Source organism: Tupaia chinensis, unplaced genomic scaffold (genome assembly GCF_000334495.1).
Source record: "Tupaia chinensis unplaced genomic scaffold, TupChi_1.0 Scaffold139457_1, whole genome shotgun sequence".
Lineage (NCBI taxonomy): Eukaryota > Metazoa > Chordata > Mammalia > Scandentia > Tupaiidae > Tupaia > Tupaia belangeri.
In genome coordinates, this window is record NW_006199342.1 from 2507081 (window position 1) to 2527363 (window position 20283).

General features: G+C 42.6%; 1 protein-coding gene across 1 annotated transcript in view; it reads right to left on the bottom strand.

The window, feature by feature from the left end:
* Positions 1–7474: 7474 nt before the first annotated feature.
* EPM2A (EPM2A glucan phosphatase, laforin) overlaps positions 7475–20283 on the bottom strand; it is an 82777-nt gene continuing 69968 nt past the window's right edge. Inside the window, exon 3 of the mRNA XM_027765694.1 lies at positions 7475–9512. Coding sequence (XP_027621495.1) covers positions 9235–9512 — 278 coding nt within the window. The 3' untranslated portion in view covers positions 7475–9234. The remainder of the gene's footprint in view (positions 9513–20283) is intronic.

Sequence of the window (20283 nt, forward strand, 5' to 3'; positions counted from 1 at the left end):
TTTTTATGTCACTTGTCACCATCTGACACTACACTGGAAAGCCACTGCCCACCCCATTCTATTTAAAAACTTTCATTTTTTTTGTTTTTTTATTTTTTTTTTTTTTTTTTTTTTTTTTTTTTTTTTTTTTTGAGAGGTTTTCGCTATAGGGCACGTGCAATCACCAGACAGAAAGAGAGAGACATAGAGACAGAAAGCGAGAAATCAACCCCCAGGGGGGATGGTCACGCCACAATCCCTTCTCCTCCATTCTCCTGCCAGGATCTTGGGCACGCACGTACACACGCCGGGCGCAAGTTCTAAGCCACCGGGTCCGGGACGCGAACCACGGTAGACTACGTGGGAGTTCAGTGACATAACCATTACACTAACTGCTGGTTCCCAAGTATCTTGATTTCTAAGAGATAGAATTTTATCCTAAAACACATATGACATTTCACCTTTTTTTCACATTTACACCAATAATAGTTATAAAGTTGACCTCTGTATTGTATAAGTGCTTGAATATGGCAACTATTTTATTTGTGTAGTCATCTGTTCTTCTCTTTATTCCAAAAGGAATATGGCATTTTATAATGAATCAAATGTTATAACAGAATGGGAGAAAAAATTTTAAATAAGAGAGATGAGTCAGAGGGGTGAAAAATCAGTAGAAAGATAAAGCAGAGCAAGGAGTAAAGTTAATTTGAAAAAATACTCTAATTTTAAATTGCTACAGAAGAGAGGAAAAAATAAATATTTGTAAACCTCAGCTTTATTTTTTAATAAAAATAGCTCAGGAATAACAACTGTACTTTATTACTTTATTCCTTGACCAAAAGGAAATTTCTTCCATGAGCTTACTCACTGAGAGAATATTGTGCCATATAATACAATCAACAATATACTCTGTATATGTAGCAACATATTCCATAAGGTTATTCTTTCTTGAAAGCCATTAGTATTAGAATATAATGGCAAGCCAAAAGCGGCTTAAATACATGCAATTTTCAGGAAGAGGACAGGTTAAGAATGCAGTAATGTTTTAAAGCATCAAGACTCTCTAATATAGGAACATCCTACGTGTTATGTCTTGACGCCATTAAATAATAGTAGTATAAATAGAGAGAAATGGTTCTTAAAATGCTTAAAATAAAAATAAGTATATAAAATGAAGCCTTAGATAGTATTTTCACTGAATAAGTTACCCATTAATTAACTTACATTTTTCAAAAGTTCTCATGAAATGTTTTCTCTTCAACTAAAATACACATTAGATCTGAGCAAGAATTAAAAGAAGCACATGGCTTAAATATCAGAGATTGTGCAAAAGCCTACGTCTACAAAGCACTCGTTACAATTCCTACCTAATGGTGTTACAGTGCATCAAGTTCTAGTGCAGCAGGTTAAGAGACGTCCTAAGAAAATGCCTGGGAGGGACAACCTTGAGGACTTGTGGAGATATCTCAGAGAAGGCAACCCTGAAGACCCAAAGGATGAGTCAATGTTAGGCCAGATAAAGATGGGAGGGGAGAGAATTCCAGGCTGAGGAACATGTAAGTGATTCCCTGTGGCTGGAGAGTCCTCTTGAGGGGTCGTTAATGGAATGACAAGGGAGACTGGAAAGAAGGCATAGTCCAGGTAATAGAGGGTCTTAAATTTGATACTGAGATTTTTTTTTCACTTTTCCCTAAGGGTAATGAAAATCCAAGGAGTACCATATCTGAAATTTTAAGAGATTTCTCTAGTAATGGTATAAAGAATGGTCTGGAAGGTTTAAGCACACCAATAAGAAGATAAGTCATGACACTTTAGCAATCCAGATGAGAGGTGACAGAGGGGAGTAGATATATCTAAGAGATATTGGGGAGGTGTAACTGAAATAATTTATTGAGTGGTTAAGAGGATGGTAAAGGGGAGAGAGATGGCAAAAGTGACATCAAGTTTCTGAGCTGAGAAGCTCAGGGGGAGATGCTGACCACGTCCACCCAACAGAGAAAATGTGGGAGGTTTGGGGGAAAAAAAAAGAAAGAAAATTTCAGGTTGTGAAATATATAGTTTGGAGGATATCCTGAGAGATGTTCAGGGGCAAAAAAAAACTGATGTATGAGTCTGGCACTCAGGAAAGAGCTTTAGAATAGGGATTGAGATTTGATTGTCGTTCGTATAGATGATGATTGAGAAAATTCTGGTTTAAAATGGCAAACATACTATCCTCTTGACATCTGAATGGAAATTACAATATAAACTGCGAAGACAGAAATCCACCTGCAACAATAGACAGTTAAGAAGGATTACCAGAAGTAAGATAATTCAGCATGATAGAATGTTTTTGGAAGTGTGTTGATGGATGAACTACAGCAAAGGAAGATGTGGCTCAGAATATCTTATGAGGGGACTCAGTACTGCAGGGGAGATGGGCAATAACAAGCTCACTAGAACCTTGAGAGTCGTTGGGTTTAACAATCTCAGAAATAATGAAAGCCCAGAGAGATAAGAAAGCTAAAAATGGGATGACTAGTAAACGGGGAATAAAGATTAAGTCTATATCAACATTTTGTTTTCCCTAACAATGCTTAAAATGAAGTTAGGAACACAAAAGGAAAGAGAAAATGTATCTCTAACAACTCATTATAATTCCAATCATGTTACCACAAAGAAGGATAAAAGCCAGTGGTCACAACCCAGTGTTAAAGTCCTTTTGGTATGAGGGAGATGACAATGATAAAAAGTAAAAGCAAGAAACTTTTTAATTAGATGCAGTCCTACTTGCTTATTTTTGCTTTTGTTATCTGTGTTTTGGTGTAAAATTCAAAAAAATAAAAAACTAGCTAAAACCAGTGTTAAAGAGATGTTCTTCTGTTTTCCTTGTTCTTTTTATTTATTTAGTTACTTATTTATCTCAGTTTGCTATAGGGCATGTGTGCTTACTGGAGAGAAACAGAAAAATAAAGAGAGAAGGAAAAAAAGAGAAGTCACCCCAGGAGGTGGCCACACCACAATCCCTTTTTCTCTATTCTCCTCTCAGGATTTTTGGGCACGGAAGCACATGCATCCAGTGTGTTTTTCAACTTCCCAGGTCCAAGCTGAAAACAATCCAGCTGGCCACATGAGCTCCACTCCCCAGCCTCCATCCTACCTGCTGAGTCCTATCCCATTTTCTTATAGGAGTTCCATGGTCTTACGTTTAAGTCTTCCTTTCATTTTTAATTGGTTTTTGATGACAGTAGTCCTTTTCAGTTACTTCTATTTTTTATAATAATAATGATATAGACGGAATGCCTGATATAACTATAGTAGAGAAATTTATCCTGTCTTTTATTTGCATAAGTCCAGTTTTCCGTTTGCATCCACTTTTTCAGTAGTACTCTTCTATAGGCTAAGCCTGTAAAAAAGAAACTCAGCCCATTCTGCAATGTGCCTTTTTTCAAATTTCCACTTCCCTTGGTCTGCCTGGTTTTTTTCATTCTCTATAGTGTTCAAATAACTGTTTTCTACAGTGCTATGGCTTGAATTGTGCACCCCCCCAAAAAAAATGCACATGTTGAAGTCATAATCTCCATTAATTCAGAATGTGGCCTTATTAGGAAAGAAGGTCATTGCGGATGCCTTTAGTTAAGATGAGATCACACTGGAGTACGGTGGGCCCTACTCCAGTGTGACATGTTCCTATAAAAGGGAAATTTGAACACAGACTACTATGTATGAAAAGTGTCATATGACAATAAAGGCAGAGAACAAGGTAATGCTAGTACAGACCAAGAAACACCCAAGATTGCTAGGAAAACAACCAGATGCTAGGAGAGAGTCATGAAACAAATCCTCTAACAGCCCTGAAAAAACCAAGTTTGCCAACACTGTGATCTCACCCTTCTAGGCTCCAGAACTATGAGAGAATATGTACCGGTGTGTAGCACATTATTGCAGCTACTGTATGTAATGTGCCTGGAGTTTATAAAGGGTGAATCATGAGGAGCCTAATCCACCAACCCAGGAGTGACTTAGAATAAGTTCACATTTTCTCTACATGTCTAGTTTTCTTATCTGTAATAATAGCTCACTGCATTAGTGGAAAAATTAAATAAGCTGATATATGTCAAGTAGTCTTCTCCTTTCAGTACACTATGCATCAGGCTCTGTTGTAAGCACACTAGGAAGAACATCAAAAAAAAAAAAAAGCCATCGAGTTACAAATTTTTACCTTTTTTTTTTTTCAAGAGAGATTTTTGCTATAGGGCATATGCCTTCAATGGAAAGACAGAAAGCGAGAAATAATCACCCTCATCACCACACCCCACTCCAGAGGTGACAGTCACACCACAATCCCTCCTCCTCCATTCTCCTCTCAGGATTTTGCGTACACACACACACACACAGCATGAGTTTTACACACAGCATGAGTTTTAAGCTGCTGGGTCCAGGATTCAAACTTCAGTCGACGTGGGAGTCCAGTGATATAACCATTATGCTATCTGCTAGTCCCAATTTCTGTCTCTTTTAAGTTTACATTTTAGTGAAAAGTTGCAGACAATAAAACAAACAAATAAATTATGTAATTTCTTGGCCAATAATAAGTTCTATGAAAAGAAACAAGAGACTGCGGATAGGGAAGGCTGAGGTTGGTTCAGACAGTTATGTTTGTTTTGTTTTTTTCTATAGGGCACATGCACTGGCCAGAGAGAGAGAAACGGGGGTGAGGGAGACTGAGACACCATTCCCCAGGAGGGATGGCTATGCTATAATCCCTCTTCCTCCATTATCCTCTCAGGATTTGGGGGGCGTGCACACGCGCGCGTACACACACACACACACACACACACACACACACGTGCCCATCATGATTTTCAAGTTACAGGGGCTGGGATTCAAACTAAATAATCAGCCAAGTAGGATCCAGCTGCCTCAACTACCATGCTACCTGGCTGGCCCAGTTCAGACAGTTGTTTGTTGTTTTTTTTTTTTTTCTTTTTTTTTGGAGAGGTTTTTGCTATAGGGCGCGTGCGCTCACGAGACAGACAGAGAGAGGCCGAGAGATAGAAAGCGAGAAATCACCCATTAGAGGGGATGGCCACGCCGCAATCCCTTCTCCTCCATTCTCCTCTTGGGATCTTGGGCGTGCACGCACATGCACCCGGCGTGAGTTTAAGCCACCGGGTCTGGGACTCAAACCGCGGTCGACTACGTGGGAGTCCAGCAACATAGCTATTATTCTAACTGCTGGTCCCCAGACAGTTTTTAATAGAGTGGTCCAAAGACGCATCTCTAAAGGAGAGATGGAGTGAGCCATGTGTGAGAAAGAGCATTCCAGGAAGAGAGAAGAGGAAGCACAAGTACCCTGAGGTCACAACCTGCCTGGAATATTCAAAGAACAGCAAAAGGCCAGTGTGGCCAAGGCAGTGAGTGAGGTGAAAGGCAGTAGATGAGGGCAGAAGGGTGATAGGGAACTAAATTGCATAGGTCTTTAAAAGGCTTGGACATTTACCCTGAGTAACAGGGAAGCCATTGACAGTTTCAAGCACAGTCACGACATATCTCAGTGCACTTTCATGGGATGACCCTGCCAGTGTATGGGAGATTCGATAGTGGGATGGCTGGGGAGAAAGGGGTGGATAGAAACAGAGGGACCAGGCAGGAGACTATTTCTGAAATCCAGTTTAGAGGCCATGATGTTGGCTCTGACCAGAGCTGCTGGTGAAGGAGGTAAAATAGAAGCCCCAGAGAGGTTGACGGGTTTTTTTGGTGGATCAAATGCAATGTTTGAAAGAAAGAAATGGGGCCAAGGGTGACTGAGATTTGTGATCTGAGTTACTGGAAGTACGATTCTATTAACTAAATTGGGGAAAACTTCTAGGATATTTAAGGAAGGAAAAAACAGAGCTGTTGTTACTCTGTTTTCTTCCTCTTTTGTTTAACATTAATGTCATTATTATTGTTATAATAAGAGGTAGTTTCATCCATCCTTTCTCCTTTATTCTTAGTCCCCTTTTCTATCCAATCGCTTTTTTTCTGGCAGGTGATAAGCCACTGCACACTCACCCAAGGATTTGGTCAGCACATTTTCCCTACTGTCTTCTCATCCCACAGAGAGCTGAATGGACACAGAGAGCTGGCATGCCCCCGACCCTGGGCACATCACCACGACCCTTCTCTCTGCTTCCACAGTCACACCTCTCTCAACCCCCAGAGAATACCTGCTTCTCTTTTTTTTTTTTAAAGAAATGTCACTTTTCTTTGCTTTTTCTCGATTTTGCCATTTTTCTTCTACCTACTTCCATTTTCATTATCCTCCCCTCAATTCTTCCCCACTAACAATCCTGTCTGCTCTCATTCCCATTACTTCTCCTATGATTCCTCAACACCACAATAAATCTCCTGACCTAGCTTCCTAACTCCTTATCATTTCCCCCGGTCCTCAATTACAACTCTTTGTTGTAGGAAAACATCATTTGATGTCTCTTGATCTGTTTGCTACTCTGTAAAATAATTAGGCTATATTATCTCTAAAGATACTTTCAGGTTTAACGTCTGATCTAACTGACTTTAGCTGTTTAGTGTTTTTTCATGTGTGGCAAGTTTTCATTTCCTATACAACTTACTTTCAAATCTCTTTCATTACTTTCTTATCACTTCCAAGGTCCTAACAACATTTTGTTTTCATCATTATTTCATAGGTCAAGCACAGCGGGCTTCACTCCCACCTTAATGTTGGTCAAAACACAGTATTTATTTTTTCAGAAATCATCTACCACTGGGACACAAACTAACAGTGTTAATGTCACAAGTCTGAAAGAAAGCAATCCCAATTGGACACTTCTTTATTGTAACATCTTCTTATGGTTTTCTTTGAGAAATCTGCAATGGAACAGTTTGGTTAATGCCAGTGACAAGCAGCTAATGGCACAATATCTGCTTTGATTTCCTCAGACACATTGGAAGTTTTCATCCTCATTTCTTTGCAATGCCCTCACCTTTGGCTTCCTTTGTTATGTAACTGCCAATTTTGATCAGTTAATTCAAGAGTAAGAGTGACAAGGAAAAAACAACTTAGCTCTGCTGACTGCCCCATTTACAAATAACAAAATACAGTTTATTTTTCTGGATTTGGGACTAAATTGATAACATCTTTAAAAATCCTGGACACAAGTCTTTTTTAATGCTTTTATTTAGGAAAAATTTCAGGTGATTTCAAAATACATAAGCCATCCCATTGACTGAGGGCAACGGAGGTTATTTCAAAACATTCTTTTTAATAGTCTAAACTGATATTATTGATCACAGCAAATAGGAGAAAAGAAAAAAAATCCACCCGAAAAAGTCTTTCTGTGGAAATTTTGCAGCTAGATTTGCCAGACGTTAAGGAAATTCACACACACACTCACATGCACAATTAGTTTTTAAAATTCCATTTTTAAGATTACATTTCATACATCACATTATAACTGCAAATGGGTTACTTGAATCCAATAGTTACCTCTAGTTATTTTTAGCATAGGCGCTTGACTTCACTTTATCTAATGCTGGCACATAAATTTAACTTTGCAAAAATCACAGGAGAAATGTGTCCTGTCTGTCTCATCTGCCCAAAGCAAATGTCATCTCCCCCAAGTGCCACAGTTATATGACATCTCCCTCCTCTGAGCTACTGGAACTTACGTGTCTCCTTATCTTCTGGCCCTCCTAAATCACTCTTTCATACTATCAATAAATATTTGTGAGAGAAAGGAAGAGGCAGAAAAACAAATAAGCACTGCAGCTTAATAGGAAAAATAATAATAATAATAATAATAATAATAATAATAATAATAAAACATGGGCACTGAGTCAGATAGACCCAATTTATAACTCATTTCATCTATTTAATCACGGTGTGACAGGGAGGGTCTATTTAACATCTCTGAGTCTTCATTTCCCCATCAGTATAAGGGAGATAATGAAACCTCCCTCATGGGGAACTGTGAAGACAAAACTGGATAAGATGTTAAAGCACCTAGCCTTTGATTTAAAAATCCTTCTTCTATTCCTAGCACTCAATTCTGAATTACGGTTGGTTGAACACAGGTCTCCTTCTAGGCTGTACGCTACTGAAGGGAAAGACTTGTTGATCTTTGCACTTCCTGTAGAACCTGGGGGAGTCGACTGCCTATTCAGGAGGCACAGTGACTGTGTATTGTACTGAACTGAGGGCTGGAGCAGGATCAGTCCTGGGCTGTGGGACAATGATCTGTTCTGGCTACTTTGACTCTTTGGGCTCTTTTAGTAATAAAGTTCCTCTCATGAGCTATGACTCAAGCCACACGGGCCTTGGAGAGCCCACCGTGTTTTAAATTAGCTTGCACAAAATACAATGACTTTCCTAAATTCCTTGGCAACTGATCAGAACACTATTCCATTTCTCACTCTGGACATACCTGCAGGGATATCGACCTTACACTGAAAGAGATGAAACTGAATTTACTACACTATGCCGGGAAAACAAGAAGTTGTATTTAAAAAAGCACTGGATCAAATAAACATGGGTTATTAACCCCAGCTCCACCCTGGCAAGCCGTAAGACTGAGGGAAAACTATCTGCACTTAGTGAACCTCACTCACAGAAACAGAGAGGATGACTTACTTGGACTGCCACACAAGGTGGTTGGAAAGATAAGGAAGGTGATGCCTTAGAACCGATATCACAGTGAAGCTGATGTGCACACAGGTCTGGGAAGCCGTTGCTGTTTAGCAACTGCCCTTTCTCCTTTGGCCACTGACCAGCCCTCATTTTATACTTTCCATTCAGTTCAGCAGAAAAGCTGTGTGTGTGTGTGTGTGTGTGTGTGTACACTCACACATGATAGAGATAAAACCCACATACTTCCCTGTCTTTTCTCCACCATGCCAAAAAGTTACAATGCAACAGAAAAGTGTTGTCATGGCTCCAGGACACCACACATGCAGTGTCTGTAAAGCAAAGGGCACATGTGTCTGCAGGCAGCAGGACCCAAATTCATCACCTTTCTGTCTGTTGCTAGAACAGCACTGCACAGCCTACCTGCTTTGGGCTTCTTCTCATGGTCATTCATTCCTTTGTGAAATATTTCAGAGAGATAGCCAAAGCAAAACAGAACATCATCCCCAAGCATAAAGGGGTGGCTTGGGGGAGAAGCCTGGGCCCAGAGTCCATTCAGTTCATGTAGACTCTGCTTCTAGTCACTCAACTAACATCACCCCAGGTTCCTGAAGGAAACTGAGGGGGAAGGAAGGCAAATGGGCCAGCTAAAGACTGCACATGGAAGAACGAACCTTCCCAAATTTCCGAAAGAAATCTTCTTGTGCCTGGGCCAGGGCATCTTCATCAATGTATACAGCCGGCCTCTTGGACATGAGGAAATACTGAACCTTCCTCAGGTTCCAGCCCATCACGTACTTGAGCCAGCCACACACAGCGGCGGTGGAGCGGCCCACGCCGGCGTTGCAGTGGACGTACACTGTGTGACCATTCTCGAGCAGCGCGTGCAGGAGACACACCGCCTGGGGCAGCATCTGCACTCGGCCTGGGATTGAGAGAGCATAGCACACTCGTGTGAGTAATGAACCCTCACGGCCACCAACAATTCCTCCAGCCTACCGTAAAACCACAGTGCTCTATGGGAAAGGCAGGGTGTGAGAGTTTGCTTTTTCCCTCTGTTTTGAAAGAAGAGGTGAGACCATTCTAAACCCTGATCCCAGTAAGTAGAAAGAGCACTCCAGACACACTGGGTTCGGTAGGTTCCCTCTGAACCTTCACTGGATATTGCTACTCCTTTGAGCAACTTCACCATTGAAGCATTTTTTTGTTCCTCCAAAGAAATGTTAACTCTTGCCTTTTGTCAGAATGGATTTTTACATCTGTCAGAAGGGTTTGCAGAGATTGGGCAGACATTTAGAGGATTTCAAAGAAAATGGTCAGGGCTCATCACCTGAATTCTAATAAGTCCAAAAAGACTTTCCAGGTAAATGTAAAACACAGATTCAGTCCATATTGGTTAAAGGAATCAGTCTTGTTCATTCAACCACATGGGATCATTTTCGCATTTGCCCAATGGGAATGGCTACCTTAATGGTCAATTACTTGACCATTTCTTCCCTCATGAGTCAGTGAATGCTAAAAAATGCAGTTTCTATATCATTGTTGCAATTATGATCATAGTTATTACTGCTCATGACTATTTGAATACAGATCATCCAAACATCTTGTCATCACATTGAGAAATGCTGTACCCTGCCGAGCTTGACAGACCCTCTCACCCCATGGGCCAGAGGCAACTCTGTAGTCATCGCTGTGCTCCTGGATGCCTGTGGTTTCTTCTGCTCACAAGTTCTCAAAACAGAGATATTTAGTGAGTTGGTTTTCTTCTTTGTTTGGCTGGGTCAGTGAGAATCACTTTAGAAGGAAAAGAAGGGGCCAGGGCAGATGGTATGGTGGTTAATGTTCTGGTCTCCCACGTATCCAACTGTGATTTGAATCCTAGACCCAGTGGCTTGAAAATCACACTGGGTACATCTGTGTGCATGCCCAAAATCCAAAGAGGAGAGTGGAGAAGAAGGATTGCAGTGTGGCCTCTCCCCAGGGAATGATATCACATTTTCCTGCTCACTGTCTCTCTCTGTCTCTCTCTCTCTCTTTCTGGTGAGCACACATATCCTATGCCAAAAACCTGAAAAAAATAAGGAAGAGGAAAAGTAAAAGAAAAAGAAAAAGAAAAGAAAAGAGAAATTTAAGGAAAGAAAGAAAGGAAGGAAGGAAGGAAGGAAGGAAGGAAGGAAGGAAGGAAGGAAGGAAGGAAAGAAGGAAGGAAGAAGGAAGGAAAGAAAGAAAGAGAGAGAAGAAAAGAAAACCATGCCAGGCATGTGTGTATGCATGCCTGAAATTCCAAGAGGAGAAGGCCACGTTCCCTGCGGGGGAGAGAGGAGGGATTTCTTACCTTCCCTCTCTCTGTCTCTCTCCATCAAGTACACATGCCCTATGGCAAAATAAATAAATAAATAGAAAAGAAAGAAAGAAAGGAAAGGAAACTACACAGAGCCTGGGTTACAATGACGTCCTTATGGCATGGCACTGTCTACCTCCTCTCTATCCTCAACCATAGCCCCAGAAGGTGCTCCAAAGACTATTAGAAAAACCCTGTCTGGTCTTCACATCACCATCCCCACTGGATAACTAAAGAGGCAAGTAAAGTTCGCCCTCCGACCATCCACTACAGATTTCTACCGAGGACTAGAACTCTCCTATGAGAGCCACCCAAGGTTAGACTTCCTACTTTAAATGTCTTTTTGAGGTGCCCTGAAGGAACTAACACGATGCACTGAGATCAGGCATCAGTACCCTGGAACCCAGAGTTGACCAAAGACCCCCTCTGTGGCTCCAAGGCCCTCTCTCCCACTGTTGTACCCAGAGGAACCTCCTCCTTAGCTTCAGGTTCACTGTGCCCTGAGTCAGAGCAGAGTCTCCAGATAGCATCCAAATCTCGCTGCTGGTGCTCTGTTGACCCCACTAATGAAGGAACCTAAAGCCACAGGGCACACGCAGCAAGGACTTTTTAAATCAGAATGTCCCTTCAGGCAGGTACACTGTGTGTTCCTCAGTCTACGTCATTCCCTTGTGCATGTTGTCTTACACTCCTGCTCCCTGCTTGTCTCTGAGGGCACTTGAATTGGAGACTCACCAGCTCCTAGGCATGTCTTCATGTCTCACAGTCTGAACTAAGCCATAAGCTTTCATTCATCTAATCTGCATGCCTGGTTCCAGGGTGCCCAGAGGTTAGAGCAGGTGAACCTGCCGTGCCATTCCTCAAGGTGCTCCCTAGAGGGCACTAAGATATCACTGGAGATGCAACAAGGTGAAGCCAGCACTGTACATGCCAGGAGCTATCTCATGGTGGGTCTCAGGAGGGCACTGCATGCTTCACGCACAATTCGAGTTGGCAGTCAGAGGAGGCCAAAGCTCTCAGGTATATTTGACTGGGCCTGCTGAGAAAGGCAAGGCCATGTTGAAACTTTTGTCCTGCCCAAGGGGCTCTGAATTCCTAAGGAACTCTAGGTGGAAAGAGAATCCCACTGATATTTCAGGGCAGCATGAGTTCTTCCTGGCGCATCCACTGCTTGCTGCATATGACAAGTTTGCCGCTATGATTGCCTCTCCCGCTACCATGTACAGTGGCAGGAAATAAATAAGGACATTTTAATGGAGGTTTTCACCAAATGCCTAATATGTCAATAGATCATCGCAGCCATCTGCAGAAGGAGCTGCTGGACTCAGAGTCCCAGTCCCTGGTGCTCAGGTGGTACAACTTCAGTGTAACCAGCCTACACAACAAGGCCTTCCACAAACCCAGTCCTCTCCCGGATCTGCTCTCTGGCTGGAGGATCCCCTAGAAGAGGTTTGGATCAAATAGCCCAAATGATGCAACACCTTTCTTTTTCCTTTTGATCTGGAAAAGATTCTTCAGGATACATGGGCACGTTTTAGAACTAACAAGGGATACACTTAGTTTTACTTCTATGATCTCAGGCACATCTTCGTGAAAGGAGCATGAAAACTGCCACACGGGCACTCCAAAGACACTCAGTTTCACACAGATGTCACCAGTGGGGGCACAACCACCCACGGCCTTCTTCCAGAATCATTCAGACATTCGATTTAGAGTTTTCTAATATTTAAATAACAAAAAATAATAAATCATTTCAAGGGGCACCAGAGAGGCAGAGTACCCATCTGCCTCAGCCTGGCCTCAGTTGAGGCCCTTGTTTATTTTGCACTCTACGGTCTGCAGATCACCCTGTGTGGGTGGATGATAGATACTATTTCCCGAGCCCTTTTTACCTGTCAAGCTCTGTTCTAAACATTTTGCACAGAACTGTTTGTTTACAACCACATTTTACTGGGTTGTCAGAAAAATCATGGGGCTCTTTTGCATAGAAAAACATAGGAAATATGTGTCATAATTTTCCGACAACCTAATAGCGACTGTGAAGCCAGTGCTATCATTATCCTGAATTCACACAGGGGCAAACTGAGGCGCAGAAGTTTGCACCAGGTTACTCCCTAAGTTACCACTCCAACCCAGCCAGTCTGACTCCAAAGCCTCTGTTCTTAACCACTGTGCTGGGGTCCTTCCCTCACCTCCCTGGTCAGTGGCCTCCATCTTGCCACTCCTTCACCCCACTGACCTGACATGCTGCTGTTCCTACCCAGGTGTGAGAGTAACATCCTCTCTGGAGTTCAGCCCTCTGTCCAAACCCAGAGGGGCCCTCAAGGGGTTGATCTCTGTCTGCTTAAAAACTCATCCCAGGGAGCCCAAGCTAATATTTAACCCAGCCAGAAATTAAAAAGAGGGTCCCCAGGAACAGGGATCATTTGATATACCTTGCACAACCGAGTCAATGACACCCAGAATGGTGAGTTTGTATGTTTCCTATCAAGAGACTTCACATAAAATTTCATATTAGGGGCCAGCAGGTTGTGTGGTGGCTAAGGTGCTGGACTCCTACATGGCTGGCCACAGTTCAAGTCCCAGACCATATGGCTTGAAACTTATGCCAGGTGTTTGTGCATGCATGCCCAAAATCTCAAGAGGAGAATGGAGAAGAGATTGCAGCCTGGCCATTCCCCCCTGAGGGGTGATTTCTCACTTTCCCTCTTTCTCTGTTTCTCTCCAGGAAATGCACACACCCGACAACTAAGACATTTTAAAAGACTTCTAATTTGATTGAAAGTTTTCCATTCTTAAAACAATAATACCTCGGGGCCAGCAGTTAGCATAATGGCTATGTGGCTGGACTCCCATGTAGTCGTCCACGGTTCGAGTCCCAGACCTGGTGGCTTAGACTCATGCCAGGAGCATAAGGAGAACGGAGGAGAAGGGATTGTGGCATGGCCATTGCCCCTGAGGGGTGATTTCTCACTTTCTGTCTCTTTCTGGTGAGCGCACGTGCTCTACAGCAAAAAAAAAAAAAAACTATAAAAAAAAAAATACCTCAAGGCAAAATTGCAATCTAGATCTTTTTGTGTAAACTATTCCAAATTTCAAATGCTGACAACTAAGTTTAAAAAAAAAAAAAACCTGTACACCCTATGCAGGTCAAACAAATCACTGCACCATCTGCTTCTTATTTTGGAATTTAAAACAGGCTTTGGCTCTCAGGAGATACCCAATAAATATTTGTTAAGTCTATGAATAAAAACAAAGCCAACTACAACAAAAACAAAAATCTAAAACACCTCTGTGACCTGAGACGCACACTAGCTGCAGGCTAATCTAACTCGGGGATGATCAGAAGGGTCCTGAAAGCACACACTAAACAAGCCCAGGTCATGAGAAGGGGGCAGGAATACAACATTTAGGCAAGTAGTTGGAACAGCCTGAGGCACCAGAGCCTGAGATAAGAGAAAGATATGCTTTACTGAAGGCTGACCCTGACAGAGATGTTCACGACACAATTTCAGCTTTTCCAACACACACACACACACACACACACACACACACCTTTCACTTCTTATTCTCAAAACAGATACATGGCTTAATAATCTCCGAAGTATAAAACAGATATGCCTTGAGGCCGGCAGGTGGCATCATGGTTAAGGGCTCTTGACTATCACATGGCCGACTGATTCGAGTTCTGGATCTGGTGACTAGCTTTCTCACTTTCCCTCTCTCTCCTTCTCTTGTCCCTCTCTGGTCAAATTAAAGCAAATAAGTAAATAAATAAATAAATAAAGTTGAATGAAATAATTCTTTAAAAAAAATAAATAAAACAGATATGGCCCATGTTATCTATTGGATTGTTGGTAAAGTCATGACACAGTTTTGTATTTTTGCATAGAAAAACATCAAAAATATGTAATGACTTTTCCCATGACCTAATACAACAACCTTTGAAAGAAACTTAAAGACTTGGGACCAACCACATAGTCCCAATTTTGTGATTGTACTAAGCCCTTTCATATCGATTATTTTATGCTCTTGTTATAATCTTGTAAGGTAGAAATGATTAACCCCATTTTCCTACTGTAGGAAGTAGTCTGGAAGTATCTCACAGTTAGTGGGGACGAGGCTCAAGCCCAGGCGTTCTGGCTCCAAGGTCTGTGTGCTTTAGGACGGCACAGCTCAATTGGGTCGGTTGAGTGGGGGAAAGAACTCAGACTGCAGCCACAGAGGGACAGCTGAGGACTCCAAAAAGCACATTAACTCATTTGAGAGGCAAGGGTAGACCATTTGTTACAAATAGCACTGCACTGACAGAGGTCAAAACACAATCTGAATACTGCCTGTGTGAAGGAAATTTTAATGAGCAGATTCATTTTGTTTTGTTCAGGTGAGGGCTAGATTTGGGAGATTTTCATTTCTCAGGTGAAAGACACAAATCAAACTTTTTAAAAAGGAAAAGAAAAAGAAATCTAAACCAGCACTCTGCATACGACAAAGTGTACAAGAGTAAGGATCGATAGTACAATTGATTGTAACAGGGCTGTGACAACCAGTGGTGACAGCTGAGCCTAACAAACTGTCTTCTTTCTCAGACTTCATCTGACAGCATTATTGCTGCAGCTCAAAACACTTCCAAATGGATTTTCCTCTGGAGTTCTAAAAATACTCAGCTGAATCCATCTATATGGTATATCTTAGATTGATTTATGGGTAGACGCTCTCCTGCCACTCAGGAATGGTGGTTAACCCTTTGATTACTCTCCTGGCCCAGGCTAAACCTAAGAAATCATTAACTTATTTTACAGTTTGGCTTTTTTCAAGCGGGATCTTGGCTTTGGCTATCATGGGTGTTGTCACCTGCTCTGGAGCAGAAGACGTACCACTGCTGTGGGGACTGCCACAACTGAGACCTGATGACCGGGTGACCCCCAAAAGGCTTGATTATCTCAAAGGGTCCTTGAGATACAGTTTGTCCCCAGGCTTCTGCAGACTCCCAAACAATCAACCAAATTTGGTAATCAGTGTCAGGGATGGAGTAGGCACCGGGAAGTTAGCAGCTCAACCTTTCCTAGCTCAGCTCCTATAACACTCCAAGGGGATGACAACACGATCAGACCAGAGCCAAAGACACTAATGTCAGGATGCTCTCCAGAAGGTGCAATTATACTATCTCAATGAACTCCTCCATTTTGAAACCAGAGGAGCAAGCTGGACAGGACAAAGATAGCCTAGATTCAACTAATGCTCTTCTGTGAAAATAGTTGTTTTTCTTCTTTGTAAAGAGGCAGATGTCTTATACTAGAACAAACTTCCTTGGATCAGGTTACCAAGAGGAAAAAAAAAACAGTCTGATTAATTTTCACCTCCTTCGGGAACAAAAATTATATCCCATCCCTGATGATAGTTCAGTTCAGACACAAACCCACAAAAGAGCCCAGCAGGAGATCTATAAAGAGCCAAGATGACAGAGGAAGAGAAAAGCTACCAGCTTTGCATATCATGGCTTTGCCTAATTCCAGGTGATCTTGAAGAGGAGGGATGACACTGTGTTGGTATGTAGCATTCACATGAAGAGTCTGGGTGAGACCGTAGAGAGAAGCTCAAAGTCTGGAGTCTGGAGTCAGTTCTCAGGCTGACTGCCAGCCTTGACATCCAGGCTGTGCAGTTTTTAGTTCTCTAACCTGGGCAGGTTACTTAACGTTTGCGTACCTCAGTCTCTTTCTCTGAAAAATGGAGATAATTAGTACATAACACCAGCCTGAATCTTGTCATGAGAATTAAATGAGTTAATATATTTACTTTGTTTAAGAGAGTTTTTGATGCACACTATACATTTGGGGAAAGAGGGCCGAGGACAGAAACATTTTTTGACTAGGTGTCTATGGCTGTCTGCCTTCGTGCCCTGAGAACTGCAAGCACCAACTCCCTTTGCCTGTGCCAGTTCTACGGCTCTCTGCTGCCCCCTGCTGACATGTGGTTGATACTGTAACTTGGTTCTCAGCCGCAGATCGCCACCCTATTCAACCACCAAGCTGAAATATGTATCTATCTCAATTGTACGGGAACTTGTACGTTGGCTTATTTGTCCTCCGATATCACAGATGCCCTCAACAATCAGTCACTAGTTGTCCCCCTGACAGTTCATATGAGGACAAAAAGAGCCATACAACTCATTCTCCTTCTAGTGGGGCTAGATGTCAACCCCGAAATAAGTACAGGGGTTGCTGGTCTTTCCACCTGCCTGACTTATTATCAAAAGTTATCCAAAGAGTTCTCAGATAGCTTAGATGAAATAGCTTGAAACATTCTAACTCTCCAAGATCAATCAGATTCACTGTCAGGAGTGGTACCGCAAAACAGAAGGGCATTAGATCTTCTGACTGCAGGAAAGGGTGGGTTCTGTTTCTTGAAGAAGGGTGCTGTTTCTACATAAACCAATCTGGCCTGGTGAGAGATGCTGCCAGGGATATGGCTGGTAGGGCTCCACAAACCCAACAACCATCAGCTTCATGGGGAACCTGGTCCAAATTATGGAGCTGGTTCCCTTGACTGTTGCCTCTCTTCCGACCCCTGTTAATACTAATTTTCACTCTCATTTTGGGGCCTTGTCTCTTAAATCTCCTAGCCAAGTTTATCTCTTCTCACTTAGAGGCTATAAATTGCAATGGATAGTACAACAGAGATAAAGACCCCTTGGGATCTCAGCTGAACCCTATTGCGAGTCATCCAGCACCAGCGCCAGCCGTCTTCATGCCACACCTCAGGATTATCACAACAACCTGCCCCTGGCACTGCTCTCCCACCTAGATCAGATGGGGCTAGAGATCCATGATCCCCAGAGGGTAGGGTCAACACCCCTTTCCAGCATGAAGCAGTTACAGAAGACAGACCATCCACCTTCGACTCCCCGAAAAGATTTATGGAGATCATTGCTTCTCAGGGGGGCAAATGAGGCAGAAGAAAGCTAGCAAATGGCAGCGGGTAAGGGGGCTGGAGCATCTGCCCATGTGGCTAGACAAAAAAAAGGCAGAAAATTCCCTACCCAAGGTAATGTAGGCAGGAGATGGGGGGGGGGTAGCTGATTAAGCCACATTTGCTATAGCCAATGATATAAATCAGTGAGTCCAGGCACGCCTGAAACAGCAATACGAAATCAGTGTACCCAGCCACCTTTGATAGAATCAATGAGATGAAAACAATCAGGGGCCCAGCCAACGATAAACCCACATGACCTAGGTTTAAATTATAAACCCCACAGAATGCAACAGTTGGGGGTTTTCTGAGGCACTTCTCTGTCCACTCAGACCCATTCCTACCTCTCAGAAGGTTACTTTCACTTTTACTTAATAAGCTATCTTTTCCTTACAAAACTAAAGAAATACATGTCTATCCTCTAAAATTCCAATGCTCTCTGCACGCCCATGCTTCTCATTCCACACAGCATGGCGCTCCGCCCTCCACATGTCCCTCTGTAAGCCATGCCCAGCTTAAATGCCCTGGCATTCTTGCGGCCCCCCCGTGTCCTTCCACGGAATGTGTTCAGCCAACACCATAATCTTCCTAGAGCATGTTCCTCATGGCTTTCTCACTCGTTCTCTGTCCTGTAACCAGTCTTGAATTTGTCTTACTACTTCTTACCATAACACCAAACTGTGCCTTATGTGTCTCTCTTTCCCCTTTCCCTGGCAGCACCCACACCACACCATGGTTTCCTTTACAAAAACATGCTCAGTGAGTACGCGTGCAAGAAATGAACCCTTACTGTTTCCACCCTGTCCTGAGCTGCATTTTCTCCTACTATATTGCAGTAACCTCCTCAGTGGCCTTCCAGACCTACCTCCACTTCATTTGCGCTCTGCAATCAAAGAGCACTTTGGGAGGAAAAAATTGTATCTAACATTTCCCCACTTCCTAACCTTTTAGACTGCTTCTCACTGCCTTTGAATAGTCTTAAGTCCTTATTTTGGCTCAAATCCTGCAAGACCCTCACTGCTCATTCTCTGACCTGCAGCACATTGTCTGTTCCATTTCTGCAACACTCCCTGCTCTCTCCTGCCACAGGGAGTCTTCTAAGCTGCTCCCTCTGCCTGATTTCCCATTCCACCCTTGAAATCTTAGCTCAAGCATTCCCACACAAGAAAACTTTCCCTGACCCCCTTTGCCTGTACATGATCTCATAACAAAATCTACATATCTTTATAACACAAAAAAAGCATAGTTTATCATTTCTACTCCTTATCATTTGATTAATGTGAGCTTTCCATTTAGGATATAAGCCCCATGGGGACAGAAGTTGTTTCTGTCTGTCTTTATTGTACTGTTCCCAGTCACCAGCATAATGCCACATATACAGTCAATGCACAATTGACACATAGTTAATCAATAAACAAATTGTAGAAGGCACATGAAACAAATTAGCCAATGGGACAACACATAAGTATTAAATACTAAATCTAAACTTTTATATTTATTTCATTTTTTAAAGGTTTTTTGCCATAGAGTGACATGCACTCACCAGAGAGAAACAGTGAAAGGGAAAGTGAGAAATCGCTCCCCAGAGGGAATGACCAAGTTGCAATCCCCTTTCCTCCAATCTTCCCCTGGGATTTTGGGCACACAAGCACACTCACCTTGTGTGATTTTCAAGCTGCCAGGTCCAGGACTCAAGGTCGGCTATGTGGGAGTCCAGAGCTTTGGCCACCATCCACCTGCTGGCCCATATTTATTCCATTTCTACCATTCCTATTTCTATCATCTAATTATGGAGGGAGAAAGATGGACAAACAATGATATAAATCAGTGAGTCCAGGCACGCCTGAAACAGCAATACGAAATCAGTGTACCCAGCCACCTTTGATAGAATCAATGAGATGAAAACAATCAGGGGCCCAGCCAACGATAAACCCACATGACCTAGGTTTAAATTATAAACCCCACAGAATGCAACAGTTGGGGGTTTTCTGAGGCACTTCTCTGTCCACTCAGACCCATTCCTACCTCTCAGAAGGTTACTTTCACTTTTACTTAATAAGCTATCTTTTCCTTACAAAACTAAAGAAATACATGTCTATCCTCTAAAATTCCAATGCTCTCTGCACGCCCATGCTTCTCATTCCACACAGCATGGCGCTCCGCCCTCCACATGTCCCTCTGTAAGCCATGCCCAGCTTAAATGCCCTGGCATTCTTGCGGCCCCCCCGTGTCCTTCCACGGAATGTGTTCAGCCAACACCATAATCTTCCTAGAGCATGTTCCTCATGGCTTTCTCACTCGTTCTCTGTCCTGTAACCAGTCTTGAATTTGTCTTACTACTTCTTACCATAACACCAAACTGTGCCTTATGTGTCTCTCTTTCCAT